We start from the raw sequence: 22,580 nt of genomic DNA on the forward strand, positions 1-22,580 counted from the left end.
TAAAAAACTTCGTAAGAAGCATGCATGCAACATTATTTATTAAATAAAGTATTTCAAAGGAAATGCTTAAAGATTGTCACATTTAGATTCCAAAAATTTACTTTCAATTTGTTTTCATATATAAAGGAGATTTTTAAAACCCTGAAATAATTCCTGAAGTTTATTCAAAATGCATTTAGCATATGAAAACAAAAACAAAAAAAACCCCACAAATTAGGAATGTATGGAGATTTTTATTATTATGATTTCATTATTTCTAGAACATTACATAAGGATTTTTTTTTCCTTTTTAAATCAAACCCAGATAACAGCTCCTTCCTTTATCCTTTGGGCAGAACAGCAAGGTACTGAAATTGTGGTGAATGTATGGGTGGGGCAGGCAAGCAGTAAATCATTTCAGAAAACTTCACACTAGAGGCTTGTCGACATGAGGCAGGGCAAAAGGAAATAACCCTGTCTTGCACCTGTATCTTTAATGAAGGAAGACACTGCTACACATTTAGAGAATGGAGAGAAAAAGAATAAATCATGCTTAAATTTAAAGTGGGCTGTTTGATTTATTCAAATAAAAATATAACCTTGTGGGCTTTTCTTCTATGTATTTCCATTTAAAATCTTGCAATATTAACCTAGAATTCAACCGTTTTTTTATTTTTTACCATAGACGTTCTTCAAATTTTCAGTTCAATTCCAGTATAAGTGAAATGCATACTTTTAAAACATATCGTTTAACATTTGCCTTTCATTGTCTTCTTGACATCTGTTGCAATAAAAGGGAGATATTCAAAATGTAAAGACTGGCATCTGCCAGATTCTTTTCCAGTAGAAATTAAATAAAGGTGTGGCATAGCCCTGATACAGTATGCCTCAAGGGACAACCTCATTTGGTTTAAGAACATATTTTATAGGTGAATTAGAGATTTAGTAAATTAACATGATGAACATCTACCTGTGGTTTTAATAAAGAGGAGGCAGGTTTCAATGGGATCTATATGCAATGAAGGTGAAAAATCAAATGTTTGGGGAGGCCCAATCACCCCTAAAATTCACTTCTTAAGTACTTTACATACACTATTGTAAAACATAATAACAGTTTTAAGAATGTGTTATACACAGACAAAATAGAAAATATAAAAATAAAATCTGAGCTGAGAAATACATCAGTTCCAGACATTATATTCAAATGATGTTTTAATATTTAATTATGCCAAGCGATTTGGGCATAGTTTGACTGCAAACTACTTTATTGTTCTGGTAATAAAATAATCTGCATTATGTTGGATTTCTTAATGGCTCTTTCATTTTGTACTCTGAGACATCTTATTCCAGTAGACTCCTCTGCTAATGATAACTCACCCAGTTAAGTACTATAGAATATATACTTCTCATTATTTTTCATAAGCATGTTACATTTTCTCATTCATCTGACTTCTTTCTAAGATTTTTTTATTATAAGAAATACATTTCAGATAAAGGATGTTCTTTTCTCAAGGAAAAGAGTGAAAGTAAATCAACTGAATAAGAAACTATGTTTTTTAAAAAGACACTGATATTTGATCTTTAAAGCTAACCCCGTTTTTGCTCCCTCTGAGCTATGCTAAATTCAGTCCAGATAGAAGGTCTCTAATGAATATAGCAAAGCTAGAACAACCACACAAAAAGAATCTGGACTTCTCTTCATTCCGAGATTAATGGGATGGAGGGGACATTCTGAGGCTGATGAGTTCTTTCAGTAGGTTTTCTAAGCTCCCTCGCCTGAAACCAATGCATCTAGATGGAGGCAGTTATGAAAATGGCTTTCACTCTGCAGGTGTTCCTTCTGAAAAGCTAACAGCATATTTCTTTTGACAGATAAATTACTTTGGAATAATTCCTGAACTCTGTGGTCCTGAAGAAAATAGACATCTAACTCTATGCATCCCATTTTGGGGTACCCTTATTTATTTTTAAGAAGATACTGCCCCCAAATGAGCCCTGAGTAACCAATTTGTATGACATATTTTTAATTAACTGATAACCAATCTATCACCTTTGTAACCCATCTATATATTATATTGGATAATGCATTCATATTCTTTAAGCTCTCTTTAGATTTAAAAGTGTTTACATGTAAGATAGTAATTACTGAGTTTTGGTCATTTTTGCACCTAAATGTTCAAATTGATTTGCCTTGTCTAAAATAATACAATATCCTTTTGAATAAAAAGGTAATATTTTTTATTCCCTGGATAAACCTTATACCTCCCCACCATATATTCTCACACATGCATTCTTTCTTCTACTAGATAGATACAGGTAGTTCAAACCTCACTTGACCATTTTGAGTTTTGATTACCTGCCCAATCACTAGATAGTGGACTGCACTTGTGGATCTGTAGCTGTTCTTAGCTGGACAGAGAGTTTAGGACAATTATAACTATATCTACATCTACAGTTGTAGTTTTCAAAATGCTTTCATGTTTCCTCTTTATCCTGATAATCTTCAAAACAGTGAATTCATTTGTACTTATATTTGCTTTGCGTTTTCCATATATTTAAAAAATGCATAACAGTTTCTCATACTGTTAGTTTTTGATATTTGATGCATACACTCATCTTAATCAATACACAGTAAAGGAGTGACAAGAGAAGGGAATGTAGCAACAGGGTAAAAACAAAAACATGTAGTAATTTCAGTGTGTAAACCTAATTCAGTACAAAGTTGCTATATATGCTTTGTTAACAGAATTACATTTTCTGTATACTTCAACCCTATGGAAATGTATTTAACAGGAATATAAATCAATTTATTTGTTTACAACTCCCTTATCTTTTTGGTTAAACTGTCAATCTTACCCCAATAGGGAAAGAAATTGAAGCCCCTAGATTTTTTGAAATCCTTGAATTGCATGTGGATACACATGATCAGCTACATATAATTGCTGAATATAAAAATAAATACAATAAGTAAACAAAAATGAAGCTTCATAGTTTGGTCTAATGAAACATCATATGCCATTCTTTTATGATTAACTTGGCTAAATTATGATGACATATTAGATATATCCAAATTAACTACAATTTTCCCCAGTTTTATTTAAGAGGAAACTTGAAATTATATTTTGTTTAGTTAATCAATATATTATTCCATTGTTCACTACCAGAATATTGGGTTTAGTCAATTCCTATAAAATAGTTTAAATAAAACAGTTTACAGACATGTTATTCTTGTACCATTAATAAAATTATGACTTCAAGGAAACAGATTTCTAACTTCTCCCAAAACAATGGTAACTATGGTAGTGACACATTAGCATGCTGCATTTTGATTCTGACATTGTTCAGCCTGTTAATTAACTTGTCACTACTCTAAAGGCATTTCAGTGTTAAACGTTTCACTGTTTTTGATGTTCCTTTTCTATGGTGCTGACATGCATTGGGATTTTGTTTTTCTTTCTGTATTACACATATTTTCCCTACTGTAGTTGCTCTTCCACCACACTAATTCACTTAGTTAATATAATAATTCCCTATTTCAGCAAGAGTGAATTTTTCTCAATTTTCTGTTCCTTTTGAGAATTAGTAAGGTTCTCTGTATTCAAGAATAATCATTTGATCTCTGAAATTTATCAGCACACATACACAAGAAGACATTCACGCAGACTTACAAATTCCAAAGAAAACAAATTTGTTTTATAATACACACAATAAAAAATAAATTTAAAGCAAGGAAGGAATATTGATTAATATTGATGAAACAAATATATAGTACTTACCTGGAATAAGCTGGGCTGGAAATAGGTGATTTTTTGACAAGCTGAGGAGTGATATTATGACCAAAAAAGGAAGATGTTTCCATTTCATCTTTGTCCCTTCCTTGCATTACACCCAGCCAGTGACACAGATATGTGTTATCTGGGGAGATAAAAAAATCAAATTATTATTTTTCTAATGGTTAACTATGTTGAGAGATAAAGAGAATGTTTAAAGTATTTTGTGAAAAACGTAGTTCAAATGGATTTGAAATGATAAAACTATTTTACAATAGTTAAAGAATTGAAGTTAAAAAATAAAAATAATTTATAATAAATATGCTTGTATAGAATATATTTCATGATATATTTTCAATGAATGGGCTATTTATTAATTCTGAAAATTTATTTTCAGTCAGACATTATTAATAAATGATTTCTTGGTTTTCTCTTTTAGGGGATGCCAAATAAGTGTTTTTACTTCGATTTCCCACCAATTTAGTCACATCCCATTTAGAAAACACTGCAGTTTATTCATTAACCAAATATTTACAAACTACATATAGTGAGTGAGTCAGGCACTATGCTACTTTGGTGATACCACAGAAAACACCCAGGTGCATAAACAACTTGAGGCCACTTTAATCATGTGAATTCACAAAAAAATTCAAAAAATACTTACTACATGGTCTATTCTGTACAAGACACTCTATATCAGCCATAAAAGATACAGAAAGATAGTTCCTTACAAGAATAAAATCTTATAATCAGTGAGGCCTTTTGACACCAAAATGACTCTAACATATACCAGAATAAAACTACAGGGATACAAGCAGATGTCTAGTTTTGCCTGGGAAAACTAACCAAACTTATACTGAAGAAGTGGCATTTTGAGATATGGGATAGTAATAATATTTAATAAGTGGAGATTAAAAAATGCTTTTCAGAATGAGAGAACAGTATAACTAAATATCAAAGTAAAATGATGTGTGTGCATGTGTGTGTATGTGTGTGTATTCCATGATGTATATACTATATATAAATTTCATGGTGTATATATATTCCAATGGCATAATATATCGGGTACTGTAAGGGAAATTATTATTTGGCTGGATGATAGAGTTTGCCAGAATATAAAGTAGTAGAAAATTGAAAATGTAATATGGGGCATAAAGATACGAAATGAAGAATCACTATAGAGTTTAATAATAGATAATAATATGCTCTAAACAAGTTAGAAGATAACTCTGTAGGAATATGAAGGATAAAATAATTTTGAGGAAAACTGGCATAGAGACCATAAAAATAGCATAGAAACTTATAATGAATGCTTACAAAGGACATTGGCAAAGGTCAAAATGGGATGGGAGTCAGATATGTGATGTTATGCAAGTATACTTTGTGTAACATGGCAATTTATTAGATTTGAGACTTGGGAAGTAAAAAGACTTATTAATTTAACAGAATATTAGTCAAAAACATTAAGAGATAACTAGATCTAGTACTAAATAAAAAGTAGTTGGTCCCAAAAGAAAAATAAGCTTCTATCATTCATTTTTTTTTTAATTTCAAAATATTACAGGGGTACAAATATTTTTGGCTACATGAGTCACTTTTGTAATGCTTGAGTCAGGGGCTATAAGTGTGGCAGACCACCCAGATAGTGTTCATTGTACCCATTAGGTAGGTTTTCGCCTTTCCCCTCCTCCCTGGTGCCCCATGCTTGATTTCCACTGAGTTTTACCTCCCTCTGTGCACATGTGTGCTCATTGGTTAGTTCCAATTTAATAGCAAGTACATGTGGCCATTATTTTTCCATTCTTTAGATACTTCACTTAGGATAATGGTCTCCAGTTCCAGAATGGCTTTTATTAAAAAGTTCAAAAACAATAGATGCTGGAGTAGATGCAGAGAGAAAGGAATGCTTATACATTGTTGGTGGGACTGCAAATTAGTACAACCTCTATGGAAAACAGTATGGAGATTCAAAGAATTAAAAGGAGACCTACCATTCAATCTACCAATCCTACTGTTGGATTTTTACCCAAAGGAAAAGAAGTCATTTTATCAAAAAGATATCTGCCCTCGAATGTTTACTGCAGCACAATTCATAATTGCAAAGATGTGGAATCAACCTAAGTGCCCATAAATTCATGAGTGGATTAAGAAAATGTATATACCATGGAGTACTACTTAGCCATAAAAAGAATGTATCATTCATTTTTGTAACACTCAGAATGACAACTCAAAAAAAAGGACGATTCACTTAATTCTGTAGGTTTATTAGAACATACCTGTTGTCAATTTGTCTATTTAAGTTGAGTTGGCCTTATTTTAGTACTTATCACAGAGTTAGTTTGCCAAGTGTTCTTTCAGGAGAGATGCCTAATTCTCCTGCCAAACAGCTACAGTCACCCGACCTCACATAAGATATTTGGGGATTATTTCTTCTCTCCAGAATTCTACAAGCAACTCCTGAGGTAGAAACTTGCCTCAAAGAAATATTCTTGGTTACTATAGTTTCATATTTATTTTGCCTTGGGCTACTGTTGTTGTAACACTCCTTATCCTACTATGTTACTTACTCATATGTCCACTTACTCATAAGTGACATTATATACCCCTATTATGTTCCATGCTTTATCTAAGAGTCAAATGATAGTAGATTAGATTTACAGATAAGCACAAGCCTAGATGAATATTTCTACTTTTTAGACCATACTATGCAGCTGTTAATTTGTCCAAAGTCTCCTTTTCAGGGTTATCCATTGAATGTTTTGGCTTATAGTCACATTTTTCAGTGAAGTAGAAATGATTAGTTCTTCCAGAGAAAATATATAAGTATACTGCCTAATGGTTGTTTCTGCTTGACTAGGTTTTGATACAATAATTGCCCTATCTTCTTGGTTGCTGCTTGCCTAGGGAGTTTGTCAGATTTTTCCTCTCTGTAACTGATTGCTCTGAATCCTAAAAACCACAGTCCCTGTTTTGGAATAAACTCTAGATCTTTAATTTCTTCAATGTGCATAAGCAGTTTTATTTCAGCTCTTGATGTAAGTAAAATCATGTATAAATCTAGTGGCTCTTTATGACTTGATTATTATTTCAGAATTTGGAATGACTATATTTGTTAAATGAAACTTTATAGTGTATTTATTGAAATTGAGATATTGATATCTGTGGTTAATTATATTTTAACTGTATTTCATTAATAATTACATGTAGCTTATTTATAATAGGATATTGTTGATAAAACAAAGGTCCTGATAAAACAAGCACATTTTTACTTTAAAATGAATGCAATAATCACAAACAAACTTGAAAATAAAATAACTTCGTATAGTTGAGTGAATTTCTCCAAGTTACATTATTCAGTCAGCAGTTTTTATTTCAAATTTCGATAATATTTTTATATGAATATTCAACAAATAAATTTTCACTACCTCATGATAGTTCTGAGAATTTATCCAGTAAGTGACTAATGATAACTTAATTTTAAGGTAGCACCCACAGATCTGGAATGGTGACTGCATTATTTCTACTGTACACACATCACTTTGATTCTTTGAAGTTTTTAAAATAGATTTTAATTTTTAGAGCAGCTTTAAGTTTACAGCAAAATTGAATGGAAGGCACAGAGATTTCTCATATATCCCCTTCCCTCACACATGAATAGCCTCCCTCATTATCAACAACCCTCATTGGAATGGTACATTTGTTAAAACTGATGAACCTATATTGACACACTATTATCACCCAAAGTCCATAGTTTACATTAAGGTTTACACTTGTTGTTGTGCATTTTATGAGTTTGAACATATGTACATGACACATATCCACCATCATAGTATCATATAGAATAGTTTCACTGTCCTAAAAATCCTCTGTAATTTCATCTATTTATTCCTTTCCCTACTCCCTCGCAACGATTGGTCTTCTTACTGGCTATGTTATTTTGCCTTTTCCAGAAGGTCTTACAATTGTAATCATACAGTATGTAGCCTTTTAAGACTGGATTCTTTCACATTTAATAATACACATTTAAGTTTCCTTCATTTTTTTTCATAGCTTGATAGATTATTTCTTTTTAGTACTAATATTCCACTGTTTGTATGTACCACAGTTTGTTTATCCATTAACCTGCCGAAGGACACCTTTGTTTCTTCCAAGTTTTGGCAATTATGACTAAAACTGCTACAAATATCCTGCGTGGGTTTTTGTGTGGAGATAAATTTTTAACTCATCTAGGTAAATAACACAACTAGTGTGGTTGTTGGATTACATGGTAAGACTATGTTTAGTGTTTTAAGAAACTGTCAAACTGTCTCCCAAAGTTGCAATATCATTTTGCATTTCCACCAGCAAGGAATAAGAGTTCCTGTTGCTCAACATTCTTGCCAGCAGTTGATGTTACCATGTTCTGGATTTTGGCCATTCTCATAGGTGTGTAGAGGTATGTAGTGTTTTTAATTTACATTTTGATAACATATGATGTGGAGTACTTTTTCAGTGGCTTATTTGTCATCCGTTTATCTTCTTTGGTGAGGTGTTTGTTAAGTCTTTGGCCCATTTTTTAATCACAATTTTTGTTTTCTCATTGTTAAGTTTTTAAGAGTTCTTTATATTGTTTTTCTATGTTTGGAAGGAGTCTTTTAGCAGATATATCTGACAAAAAGTATTTTGAAATATTCTAGTCCGTGGCTTGTCTTTTTATTCTCTTGACAATGTCTCTAACAGAGCAAAAGTTTTTAATTTTAATGAAGTCCAACTTATCAATTCTTTATAAATACCCTGAAATTTTGATCTTTAAGAGTCCACTCTCAATTTGAAAGTACCCCAAATTAGGATATAACCTTATTGGCAAATATACTAACCTCTTATTTAAAATCTTATTTTTTGACATATTAAGAGATGATCAATTTTAGTAAAGAATATGATATAACTGTATTTAAATGCTTTCTGAGTATTGAATATATAATGAATTCAACAAGTAAAATCGTTACACCCTACAAATACAAGAACACTTTTCTCATGGACAGATATATAGTGTGCCTATTGTTGAAGCCCTAAGAATGTTTATATGATTTTGCATTAAAGAAACTAACATTGTATAAGAAAAGAGATAACAGTTTACAAGATCTCTATTTAAATCAATCTTTGTAATGTTCTGGAATTTAAAAAAAATAATTAAGAATGCAAAAAGTAGATTTATGGGACTTATAATTAGACAAATAATAAATAATTTTGGACAGCTCTGTGCCAGGCTGTGGTAAGTCAGATAGGTATAAAACAAATATGCTCTCTTCGTGTCAGAGTACCAAATAATGTATTATATGTGAGTGACAAATATAAAAAGGATTAAGTTGGTTATGCGAGAAAGTAGTGTGAAGGTAGGAAGACGATCAGGCTTGAGCTAGGGTTTAAAGGGACTACCGAAGTTACACCACTACAGTAGCAGGTAAAAGACGTTCAATGAGAAGATGTGCGATGTGTACCTGAGTGAAACTACAGTGCAAGGTTTGTGTGAAAAAGTCAAAGCAAATAATATATATGTAGCACTTAACCCTTTACCTACGTATTGTCTATCAGATTTAATTATATTAGGAACATAAGCCATAAAATATTATCTTTCATGTGAGAATGCAAGTTCAGAATCTTTAAGAGACTTGTCTGCATGAAACACATAGCAAATAAAGTGAACTGGAGCCAACTCTGGTATATTTCTTACAACACTATCAAAATGTCAGAGAATCAAAAGGTCTTGAATGAGAGACTAAATTCCAAGTTTTTTTCTTATCAGTGGTATAATGGCTATATGGGAAGATAAAGCTCCACCAACTGTATAAGTTGTAGATAAAAGTGACTCAAGATAAAGGAAACCACGTACATAATTATTAGTATATTGAAATATATATGGTGCATAGAACCTTACATGTATGTCTAATTGGTGGAAAGAGAAGTAGGAATAAGCATTAAAGATATTGTAAAAGTAAGGCAACAATTTGGTAATGAACAGGACACTGAAGGTTAAAAAAATAATGTATGGTGCTGTTTCCAAAATTTCAAGCTATAAAACAGAAAGCTTAACAAGAAATCTCTCTCTCTCTCTCTCTCTCTGAGTAATTTTTATAAATGACTGGCTAATCTACACTTACTCTAGAGTTCTCTAGAATAATAATGTGTGTATAAGCCTAGCTAACTCAACAAAGAAATTACTACTGTTTCTCTGTAATTGGAAGTGCATTTCACTTGAAATAAGAAGTCAGAAGTGTTTAATACCTTCTAAAAATTCAGGTTTAATGCTTTCAAATAGACAAGGCACTGGACAAATCACTACCAAACTCTTTTTAAGTCAGAGCACTGTCACGTCTCCTATAAAGAGTGTATTATTTGACAATAGCATGCACATAAAAACAAAGTAAATCACACCTTTAAGTATTACGGGATTGAAACATTCTATTCTTTTTGTTTTGTTTTGTTTTGTTTTGTTTTTTGAGACAGAGTCTCACTCTGTTTCCCGGGCTAGGGTGCCGTGGCGTCAGTCTAGCTCACAGCAACCTCAAACTCCTGGGCTTAAGCGATCCTACTGCCTCAGCCTCCCGAGTAGCTGGGACTACAGGCATGCACCACCATGCCTGGCTAATTTTTTCTATATATTTTTAGTTGGCCCGCTAATTTCTTTCTATTTTTAGTAGAGACGGGGTCTTGCTCTTGCTCAGGCTGGTCTCGATCCTCCCTCCTAGGTCTCCCAGAGTGCTAGGATTACAGGCGTGAGCCACCGTGCCCGGCCTATTCTGTTTTATATATTAAAAACACTTACCTTATAATCCATTTATATTACATTTGGTTTAAGGATATCACATACACTTACAGAGCCCTTTCCTCATAGAAACAGATACATATTATACATTTAGTTTAATGTTTAAATTATCCTAAACCCCAAATTATTATATGCTAAACTTACAGTGGATTAACTTTCTGACTTCATTTATATACTCCGATTTAGTTTAAAATATAAAAAGAGGAAAGAAAAGACACTAAGAACAAAAGACTTTTGGAAAATAAGTTTGAAATTAATACTGAGAATAAAATATCTGGATAAGATGTATAGGAGTGACGATAAGACAAAGACAAATCTGGAAAACTGGACTACAGAGTTAATCAGAAATAGCAAAAGTAAGGGAATTAGCAAGATTCTCAGTAGTGTGTGACCTCATTTCTGATAGATTCTGGATATGTGGGCACAGCCACATTACTATTCACAACAGTTTTATTTGGACAGATTATGGACCTTATTTCCAATTAAGCTTCTGTTCATTTCACAAAAGACTAATTAATTCTCATCACATTTCCAGGAAACAGAACATTTTAAACATACTGCGAGGAAACTCGGGGCACAGTGACAAACCTCAGGCTATATATAATGAATGAGGTAGTTTGATACTCTTATTCTATGTCCAAATTGTACTAAAGTATCCCATCAAGGCCAGATAGTCAAAGAAACATATTTTTCTTTACACAGTCTGTTAGTACACTTAAAATAAACAACCTATTAGTCCCATATAAACAGATATGTTAATGTCAATTAATAATCACAGAGGAAAAAAATAATAATCTGAGGCATATACTATTTTAGAATCTTACTCTTCAACCCATACCAAATTCAGAACAAAAGTAAGCAGTTGCCAACCATGTAGAGGCACCATTAATGCCATGGACCTGCTATACTCTAAAGAGTAAAAAAAAAAAATTAGAACTTCCGGTTGGTTTTTACATTTTACTGTGTTTAAAGACACACAAATGGAATTTCTTACTAGTAAATCTCAAAGGAAAAAACTTAAAAAAATACCAAATACCAGGAAAAATAATCCTTCCCATCCCAGTCTGTGTAATTTTGATTTTACTGTGTTACAGTTTTAGAAAAATCATCACAAAGAAAGGACAAACAATGATTTCATTGCTACAAAATGAGAATCTGAAGCACTAGATGGTTGTTAAAACACTGCAGTGAAGTATACAAAATACTGATGGGCATCTTCAAATAAAGTAAAATATGAAGGCCTAAGATAGTCAGACTGATGGCCACTAAAAGTTCTACTTAATGTTTGGTTTCTGTTCAACATGTTGAAGCCAGCACTTTGTCAGTGGTTTAAAGCAATGCTTGCGTGCTTTTGGATTAGATATTTTTAATACAGTGCTTTCCTGGAATTCACATATGATTTTCAAGATTAAAATATAAAATCAATAAGACAGTAAGATGGTTGTCAACTGCTGGCTACACTATGTTATCAAAATGATGGAAAAGCAGCTATATAAAAACAAACATAATGTTCTACCCATAGGGCCTGATGAAGATAAACACTAGTTTCTCTACTATAGCGACCACAATCATTAAAGAATCAATGGCAAATTAAACTTACAAATCCTTAGGGGGAGGAGGTGGGAGAAAAAAAGCACAGCAGTAAATGCAGAAAGACACAAATAAAATTTTCACCCTAAACAGAATGAGGCTCATTAGTATTGCTAGCATAAAGACAAAGGTAAAGACAGCAAAATGAAGATTTTATCTTCTTCTCACCTTAATTATAGGGTTGCCTCAGGCAGAACTAGTTTTCAGACTTGCTTGAGAGAATATTGCATTCATATATTAATAGAATTGTTTTAAGAATAAGAAAGTTTAAAAAGAAAATCCAATGTAAAGAAATAAAATACAGTCTACCAGAAGTTTCTTTTTTTCATTTCTTCTTTTCTTATTTTGTAGCTAAGATAAAAACCATTACATCAGGCACTTTTTTCGAAACGAATGTTCAAATTCACAAAGACGGTTCCTTAAAAGTATACTCATGTACACCAAGACAAAAAGAAAGCAATTTTCAAACAAAAGCAATTTTCAAAATGCTGTGCTCACACTAGCTCAGTCAGATGAATTCTATGCCCACTTGACCTTCAATCATATTGTTCATTTCATCATTCTGATGAAAATTAGTGGGACACATGATGCTTGGTCATCCTAGCTGAAAGTGAATCCACTGGCAGACATTTTTTTTTCTGAACAATGTCATTTTTCAAGTAATGTAAGGTGGAAATACACAAATAGCCTCTCTGTTCTAATAAGTGTTGCCTCTGATAAGTTAGATTTATCTTAGTACAGATAACAAAAAATGGAAGAAAATGTCTGGGCATTGGTTTGGTCAAAGAAAAGTTACAAATGAAGCTGGTCTGGCTTGACACTCCTATTGAGAGGGAAAAGTGTGGCATGGTAGAAAGGGTGGACAGTGAGAGAGTAAAAGAATCAGAGAAAAAGTGAGAAACAGCACATTTGATTTAGCAAGCATGTTCTGCTGGCAAAACCTGGAATTAACAACAAACCAAGCATACATCCAGTGAGGGTAGCTACCTCCAGCTACCTCCAGAGTATCTTCTGCTTTCAGAGACTGCCGCCATGATCATTCTTTTCTCTGTGTTTAGTCTAATTGAAAAAGAATGTCTGGTGATATATATATATATATATATATCACTTTAGAGACCACAACTTCTATTTTTAAGACAGCTACACTGTAAGTTAAAGGTGAAAAATCCAAACTGTGGTACTTTTACATTTTAATAAATACACAAATGTCTGATGAGGTAAAAAAAAAAAAAGTATATTCAATGGAACATGACATCACTATTAGAATAATTTCCCTACAAATGACACAAGGATACATCAAAAACTGTAGTAAAATGACCATACTCAAGTGCTTACACTTTGTATTTAATAAACTTTGAGAACCTATTATGTGCTATCCTAAGGTGCAAAAATGAATAAGACAGTCTCTGTCCAGGAAAAGCTTACAGTAGGGCCGGTGGGAACAGAAGAAGGTAAGTTCAATGCAGAGTGGTAATTTCTGTAATAGAGTTTATAAATAGAGTGCTGTGCTACGAGATCAAAGAGAGAACAAAGCAAACAGGTTTTTGGAAAATTAGAAAAACGTTCATCACAGAAGTGAACACTTGAAATAGATTTTGAAGGAACCGTAGCTGTTGATCAAGCCCAAAGAGTCGAGGACTAGAGAAGGGAATTCTAAATGAAAGCACCAGCTATGCCAAGGCATAAAGAAAAGAATCGCTCTGAAGAACAATAAATGCTTTTGTTTGCATGGGATTTCAGATGACATGTATGAGGGAGGTTATGATTGGAGAGGAAGGTGAAAAAAAAAAAATGACACCAAAAGTAAAGGGCTTTGTGTGCCAAACATATGTTTAAGATGAAGAATATACTGAACAAATGCAGTTTCTTGCACAAAAGCTCTGTGAACATGGACTTGTCATGGAAAGCCAGAGGTCATGACGTTGCACAGGTCTCTATCACAACATTCTACAATTCTATTACCATGCCTGCCATGTCGCAAACCCTAAATATTTGTTGAATTAATGGATGCATGAATGATCACAGAAATATGCAATTGAACCAATTTACTTGCAGAAGAGATGGAAGTATTAATACAAACACAAAAGCCATAATATTCATGAAGTCCATGTGTCTATGAAGATTTCCTTTACCTTAGGCAAGAAATCACAGTGATTAAAAACAGAGAATGCTTACAAAAACATTTTACTTACCAGTAGTAACTACAGCAAAATGTACTCAGTTTTTGTTCTCATTTTCTTTTCTTTTTTACACAAATTAATTTCAAATACACTGCCTTGAAAGTGTATGGAAACCTAAAATTAGTTGAATTCTACTGGGAGAGGAGTCACAGCATCATTTTTAAATAGATGTGACACTTAAATTAAAATCTATTACTTGGGGTTTGATTTGTTAGTGTCTATGTTTTTTACAGCTATTCATATTAAAGCAAGATATTAATTTCTAAGCTGTGAGTAGATTGCACATTAATACTTAAATGAGCTGCAAATTTTTAGATTGTTTAAGAGCAAATAGTTCTAGAAATGTTATTATCCAAAATGCATATACAGCCTAGTCCCTCTTAGCAATTGCCTTCACGTGTGTTGGGTTAGTTTATGAAGAGATAGTAGCAGGATGAGGACAAAAGGAACAAGTGTTAAATTTCAAACTGACTATTAATAAGGCTATGGTAGGAAAGACATTAATGAAGTAACAAAAGAGCAGGTCAAAAGTAATTTTCATATGTCAACATGCACAAAGGCATAACAAAAAGATTCACACACAAAAGGATGTGCATGAAAGGTGGGGAAAAAATTCTCTGACTGGCATTTGTGTTGCATGCATTCTAGAAAGCAAGGGTTTTTGAAAGGCACTTAGCTTTAAAGTACTCAGTGTTCCTTTGAATGTCCTCAGCAGGAACAGAAATGGAGGATTCAATTTTCAAAGATAATTGTGTCAGATAACTGTCTCATGCCTTTTCAGCAAGAATCTGATAAACACCTAATTACTAACCAAGTGATTTTAGAGTTACACAGCTGGGCCGATGAGAAGGCTACCGGGAAAGACTTGGTCATCCAATGTATCAGGAGAGAAATGCAGTTGGATGCAAATTAATTTTATTTGTTTGGATAATGAAATTTCACCAACGATCCTAAGGAAGAATTTATTATTTTAACAAATGAGTATAAATTTCAACATAAAATCAATGATAGCCACAAATAACTGCTCACCATAACACATCTAAAACAATCTACTGAAAATAAAAAAAAAATAGGTTCTATTGGAATTTCAGGCAGTTTATTTTCTTTGGGCAAGCTTTGTGCAATTATATGATGGTATTCTGGTACTTTGTAGGAAAAGGAAGAAATATTAATATTTTTGGCTGTTAGAACCTGGCTCAAATCTTTTAATAGAGATACTATTCATGAAATGCATGGCTATTCATCTTTAAATGTATACATATACACACTCAGCTGACTCGTGACTACTTCTGAATGTGATTCCCTATCATATTCCTGGCCTTTACCTGTCAATGTCCCATTATCTAGTCCAGGTTGTCATATGTAGTTTAAAGCCTCAAATTAAGGCCCGATATTATGTACTGCCTTGACATCTGGTGAAATCAAGATGGTCTCAAATGGCCAACTGCAAGTGCTCCTTCCCACTTTGCTTTCAGGGAAAAGGTCCTCTATCCCAGCAACCCTCCTTATCAAAGGGACCATTCACAGTTCTCTGAAGCCCATGGAATTATTCAATCACACCCTTCTGGAGGAACCAAGGGGCACCTCATCCTCTTGAAAATACAAAGTTCCCCCCACAAGAGCCTCTGGTTGCTCTCTGTGTTCTGGAGTGCCACTCCCCATGTGACACTGCATGGCGGGTGGTAGCCTCTTCCCGGAGGCTGTGAGTGTATGTAATAAACTGCTGTTGATTTCATCTGCCCACTGTCGGGTGTCATGTGTTCAACGAACCCCATAACCCTAAGTCAGGAATCCCTCCCTCCCAACAAGGAGATTGACAGGTCATTAAAACATCATAGAATCACCCAGACTGGTCTAAAGCACAGACCTCCTTCTTCTTCAAGTAAATATGACTTTTTTTTTTTTTTTTTTTGGGTGTACTTCTAAGGTGACCGCCAAACTGTGGCTATCTGGAGGGGCAAATAAAATGACTGGAGGTGCTGAGTAAAATGCTTTTTTGTCAATGAATAAGATATACTGACAGGCATTGAACACTTTCCTCAATTCCCTCACATAGCTCTATTGGTCTAGTGACTATCTTGTGTAAAATGATAGAGGATGAACTCAGAAGAGGAAGATAGTAATAGAAAACAAAAATGATGGGCTCCATTAACAAAAGGTAATCAGAGAAGGGATTCATCTACAGCACAGTTAAAACTCACTGTGTTTCAGCAAGTTATACACAACAGATGTCCTCAGGCAGGAGTTATTCTTTCAATAACCATTTTCATATTAAAGAGAAGCAGATGATTATTTGGCAGAGGCAGTTTTGCTTTCTTTTCATTGCTTTTACGTTCAGTTATGCATTATCTCTATTTGCCATGATTTCCATTTTTTGTCCCTAACTTATCCCTATTTTAGGCAAATATGAGATCAGAGGCAAAAATTATGATCCGAATGGAGAAGGCAAAATCAAAACAAACAAAAAATAGCTACAGGCAGAAGGAAAATATGTATTACGTGTTTTCCTACTAAAATTGGCATTTGATCACTATTTAAAGTTAATTATTGCATGCTTCCACATTTATACATGAAACTGAAGCATTTGAAATGTGCTTGAGCTTTTAAAATAGTGAAATATTATGAAGCAATAAATGGAAAAAGAGTGAATTTTAGTAATTAAAGATCAGAGAATTAGTAGGCATTTGCGTAATTGTTACTCTATTTTAGTCACTTTTAGATACAGGACATGATTTGAGCCTCAAAGTAGACAGATTATTTTTTGGTTGTTGTTGCAAAGTAAATACACAGTTAAATAGAATTTGCAAAGATAAATTTCAAATGCATGCTTGTTTCCTGAGAATTATGTTAAAGATGAAAAATGATGCTGTAGGTGATACCTAGTTCCCAGTACTAGATAAAAGTCATTACTTTCCACATTTTTTCTTTTGCATGGTAAAATAACATGTAAAAATCATTACTTAGCCAATTTATTTTATGGTCATTTTCTGGAAAATTCCATCCCAATACAAATAGATATTTTCCTTGTTTTGTTCAAGCCAATTTTGTCATCTCTATCTTTTGAATATTTTCCCCTTAAGTCAATAATTTCTCTTACTATTAAGAAGTGTTCTGTCTCACAACTGCAAACACAACATGAAGATAAAGTATTTGTTGCTTGATGCCTTAATACATTCCAGTTATGTTCATATTTAGTTGTACATCTTTTGCAGTTAAATTATTTTAGAAGTGTTGTCTCTATTCACTCTCTCTATTGCCCTATCTTCCCTTCACTTTTCTTACTTTGCTACCATCTCTCCACTGAGATTTTTCTTAGTAAGGTAGCCATTGACATACTTCATGCTAAGAACTATGAGAAATATTCAACACAATTTACTACCTGTTCTTTTGAAAGTCTTTCTCCTCTTAGGTACTGCCTTGCTATGCACTCTTCGTTTTCCTCCTATTCTTCTGGTCACTACTTTTCAGGATAATTTTTTGGTAGTACCTCTTCTCTTATCTGCCCTTTCTCTGCTTCACATCTAAATATTAGTCTCTAAAAATTTTAGACAGTCTCGAACGTTTCTCTCATTTTAGATTCCTTTTCTGGAAAATTCCATCCTTAAATACTTTATATGTGGCAGTATTTCTTCCATCTAGCCCTCTATCATGAGTTCCAGGCCCATGTAGACAAATGATTATCTGACATCTGACATCTTCATTTGCCTGCTTCATAGACACCTCAACCTTAACACATTCAAAATTGAACTCTTGATAAAATCCTCCACATTCTCTCACCTAAATATATTTCTTCTTTAGTCTTTCCAACCTCTTCCATTCAGGTACTCATGCTAGATTCCTGAGAACCAGCTCCTCCTTGCTCTAACTTCAATATCCCAACCATCACTACAGTCTACTGATTTCACCCAGGTGTTCATAGAAACTTGAGTATGATCATCTTCCATTCCTACTTGCATATCCAAACCTTCACTGGGTCGTCCTATTGATTCTGTTTCTAAATTATCTATGAAATATCCGAATTTCCCTTCATCTTCAATATACTCACTTAACACAAAAATCATCTTTTCAGTTGTATGGATGTGATAATTGCCTCCTAACCATTTCCTTTATTTCAACTTAGCTTTCTTCTATCCATTCTCCAAAAGTAATGAAGGATTTTTAACAACATTTTTGAGTAAAACACACTCAGTGTTATTTGTATAAAGTGCACTCATCTTTAGTATACAGCTCAGTAAATCTTTGCAAACATATATGCCCATCAGCCTGGTCAAGATATAAAATATTTTCTACATTCAGGATTTTCCCTCGTGCTTCTTTCCAGTAAACTCTCCCCTCCTTCATCTTAGTGAACCACTGTTTTGATGTCTCTTACATCAATTAGTTTTTCCTTTTCTTGAACCTCATATAAACTAAATCATACATATATATGTGATTTATGTCTCGCAATAATTCTGTGGTATTAATTCAGGATGTTTTGAGTATTTGTAGTTTGGTGATTTTTTTTATTATTACTACATGATATTCCACTATATGAATATACAGAAATGTATTTATCACTTTTCCTATTGATGGCTGTTTGTTTTTTTGAAGCTATTGACTGTTATGAATAAAGCTTATGTAGTTACTCTTGTATATGATCTTTAAATGGGCTCCTTTGCAGCCTTATCTCCATCAAAATATATTTGTCTTGTAAATTCAGGGAAATCTTCTCAAAAGCTTGATTTCAGTATATCATTTTCTCTCCAAAAACCTTTCACAGTGGCTTCAAATGCTCATACCATCAGGTCTAAACCTGGAGGCCTATTCAAAGGCCTCCATAAAGGAACTCTGCTGTGTACATCCATGTGTATTTACCACTGCTCATCCCTACAGACCCTGTACCCATCAGACCAGGTCAGACTGCAGTTTTCCTCAGTTCATCGCCTCTTTGCCTACTCCATTTATGCAGACTATTTTTTGACCATCTTTGGTATCTTTCTAAGTCACATTTGCTTTGAGAAATTTCCTCTGACACAGCCTGGGCAAAGCACCAATTTAGAACTTGATAGTCTTCTTTTACTTGTTTCTATTTAATAATTCTTCAACTGGTAAAGCTGGATAGTAAGATCAAACTATGCTAGTATATTTCTCAATGTTAGAGAACTCTCTCAATCAAGTCTGCCATTTCATAAGACGTTTATAGATATCTTAACTTTGAGATTACTTATCTGTATAGTTTTAAATAGGACAGGAAATTACATCAACTAATAAAGTGTCATTTTGTGATTCAGCATGCATTCTTGATTCTTGTATTCAATTTTTCTTTTTTTAAATCCATGATACAAAGCAAGAATCAGTGGCATAAGTTCTAGGTCTTATGCTGACAGACTGAGATAAAAGGTCCAAAAGGAAGTCATACCAGAGAGAAAAGCTACATCCCCACTGAGAAATGTGGCCAGAAGTGAGGACAATGAAAGTGCAGAGGTTGACTGACCAGACACACTTAGAAACAAGCTGTTACTATGGCCAATTTTCCCCTCACAGAATTGTGAAAAGAGGGCAGACAGGGTTCTTCACTCAGATTTTGTGTTTGTCAGTGACCATCACCTTTTGAGAACCATCACTGTCTCAGAATCAACAACTATTTTATGGGCTCATTCTTCAACTTAGAGACTTCTTATATATATTCTTATTGACATATTAAGAATAGGTAACTGTTAAGATTATTTTCTAAAATTCTAACATACTTAAAACTTTGGGCCTCCTTTGCCTTCCTCAGGATAGCACTCATTCTTGGCCAAAATCAGTCTTTAAAAAAAAAAAAATCGATTGTGTATATTTAAGGTATACAACATAATATTATAAGACACATGTAAGTAGTAAAATGTTTAGTATAGTGAAGTAAATTAACATATACATCATCTCACATAGTTACTCTTTTTTCTGTGGCAAGAGCAGCTACAATTTACTCATTTAATTAAATCCTGCATGCAATACATTATTGCTAACCATAATGAACAAGTAAAGATCCAATGCACAACATGAGGACTATACCTATGGCCAGGCCAGGCACATTTTCCTCTAGTATTCCATGAAATAAGTTTTCCAGTCCTTATGTATTTTCTTCTTCTCTCTCTGGGATGCCTATGATTCTTATATTTGGCTTCTTTACATAATTCCACATTTCTTATATGTTTTGGTCTTGTATCTTGTTTCTGTGTTCTTTTTCTTCATCCGATTTGTTTAGCACATAGGCATTGTCTGCAAGCTCTGAGATTCTTTCCTCTGCATGATCCATTCTATTCTTGAGGCTTTCCACTGTGTTTTGAAGTTCCTTGAATACCTCCTTCATTTCCAAGATTTCTGTTTGGTTTTTCAGTATTTCAATTTTTTAGAGAATTTTTCATTCATTACTTGTATTGTTGTTGTGGCTTCTTTATGTTGGGTTTTTATTTGCTCTTCAATTCCATTGAGTTTTCTTAAAACCCATATTTGAAATTCTTCCTCTGTCAGTTTAATCATATCATGTAAGTTGGCATCTATTGACGGAGATCGAATGTTTTCTTTTGGCGGTGACTTTTCTCTCTGATCTTTCATGTTTCTTGTGTTCTTTCATTGATTCTTTCTCATCAGGCTATTTTGCTGAGAACAGGGAGTGCTGGAGCTGGTTTATGGCCTTATCTCCAAGTCCTCAATGGGATGGCCTTGACAGAGCTGGGGAGATGTGCTCTGTTCCTGTATTGCCTTAGAGGTGTTTTAGCCTGTTGAGTTATCTTTGACCTGTTGTCTTCACCTCTTTCCAAAGGAGATTAGTGAGTTTGGACCCCTTGCTTTAGCTCCCAGGTGGTGAATCACTCTTGTGTGTTTGACTCCACTGCCCTCCAATAGTTTGGGATGGAAGGCACTGTGTTGAGCTATGGGGTTACCCTCTCTGTTGTTGCTTGTAGTTTTCTTGGAGGAGTTTTTTCAAGGTACTGCAATTCCTTTGTGTTGGGCTCTAAACCCCCAAATGGGGTATACAAGTGCCCCAATCTTTGGGAAATGTCTTGTCACTAGAGTAACTTTAGCCCTGTTGCCACTTTAGGTGGGATAAAGGGAACATATACTTCTGTAAGCGTGAGAGCTTATACTTCTGTACTTGCTTGATGTGCTGCTGGAGAGAGCTGCTGGTATGTCATTCATGGCTCTTTCACCACACTTGAGAGGCAGCTCCAGGAGGGGGGTGTCAGTTGCTGCAATTGCTGAGGACTCTGGCCAGGATTTTTCTTCCAGTCCACAAGCCCAAAAGCTGGCAGCAGCCTGGGCTCCAAGGGCAAGCCCTAGTGTTATGTTCTTATCAGATGATCAAAACCAACCACCTGGATTGAATCAACAGTCTGTCCCCTTTTGCTTAGTTCCAAGGTCCCATAGATTCATGCTAATCACGCAAAGAAAGCAACTTTTCTCCCTTCTTCCTGACTTGAAGGGCAGAGTCTGCCCTGCCGGGCTGGGGGAGGGACATTGCCAAAGACCATCACAGGTCCCAGCCCAGAAAACATCTCGGTTTCTCCCCTCCTCCAAGGGAGGCGTTTGCCCCAGCAGCACAATAGACAAGCATTCAGGCCGGGGGAGGAACGCCGCCTGAGGCCACCATGGGTTCCAGCCCAGAAAGTGGCTTCTCTCATCTCTCCTACCTCCAAGGGGGGCGGGGTTGCCCTGTGGTGCGAAACAGAAGCCATTGGGCCTGGAGGAGGGGTCCCGCCTGAGGCCACCAGGGGTCTCAGCCCAGAAAGCAGCGTCACTCCGCACCTGCAGGGGTGGGGCTTGCCTCACCGGCGCACAAAGGCAAGTGGCTGGGTTGGGTGAGGAATGTTCAGAGAGCGTTTCTAGGCTATGGATCCCCAAAATGGCGGCTTCCCACCCACTAAGAGCCAGCACTGGAGGCGACAGCTGGGGGGCTGCAGGTGCTGAGGGGCTTCAGGTGCTGGGTTTCGCAGGCTGTCTCAACAAGCCACCGGCTGTCCCCAGTGCTTTCCTGACCCACTGTCTCACGTCAGTCCAGTAGAGGGTCCTGAACTCTCTGTCCCACCCTCCGCCAGCCCAATCTTCAGCGTTTTCTAGGGGCAGAGCCTCCCTTGCGGCGTTCACCTCCTTTGTTTTGGTCCTGGTGACCGCCAGAGGTCAGGTGCCTGTCTCCAAACTCCCTCCTGAGGATCTGGGAAGTGTCCACTCAGACCAGTCCCTCCCCTCCCAGCGGGGACCTAGCACGGAGCACTGGAGAGTTCAAAATGTTTCCCGCTA

The 22,580-nt window shown here is 34.9% G+C and overlaps 1 protein-coding gene across 1 annotated transcript in view; it reads right to left on the reverse strand.

Moving 5' to 3' along the window:
• The window catches only part of ROBO1 (roundabout guidance receptor 1), a 1,084,421-nt gene that overhangs the window by 931,322 nt on the left and 130,519 nt on the right, over positions 1-22,580 (reverse strand). Inside the window, exon 2 of the mRNA XM_069475042.1 lies at positions 3,756-3,894. Coding sequence (XP_069331143.1) covers positions 3,756-3,843 — 88 coding nt within the window. The 5' untranslated portion in view covers positions 3,844-3,894. The remainder of the gene's footprint in view (positions 1-3,755; positions 3,895-22,580) is intronic.

The sequence above is a fragment of the Eulemur rufifrons genome, chromosome 7, assembly GCF_041146395.1.
Source record: "Eulemur rufifrons isolate Redbay chromosome 7, OSU_ERuf_1, whole genome shotgun sequence".
Taxonomy (NCBI): domain Eukaryota; kingdom Metazoa; phylum Chordata; class Mammalia; order Primates; family Lemuridae; genus Eulemur; species Eulemur rufifrons.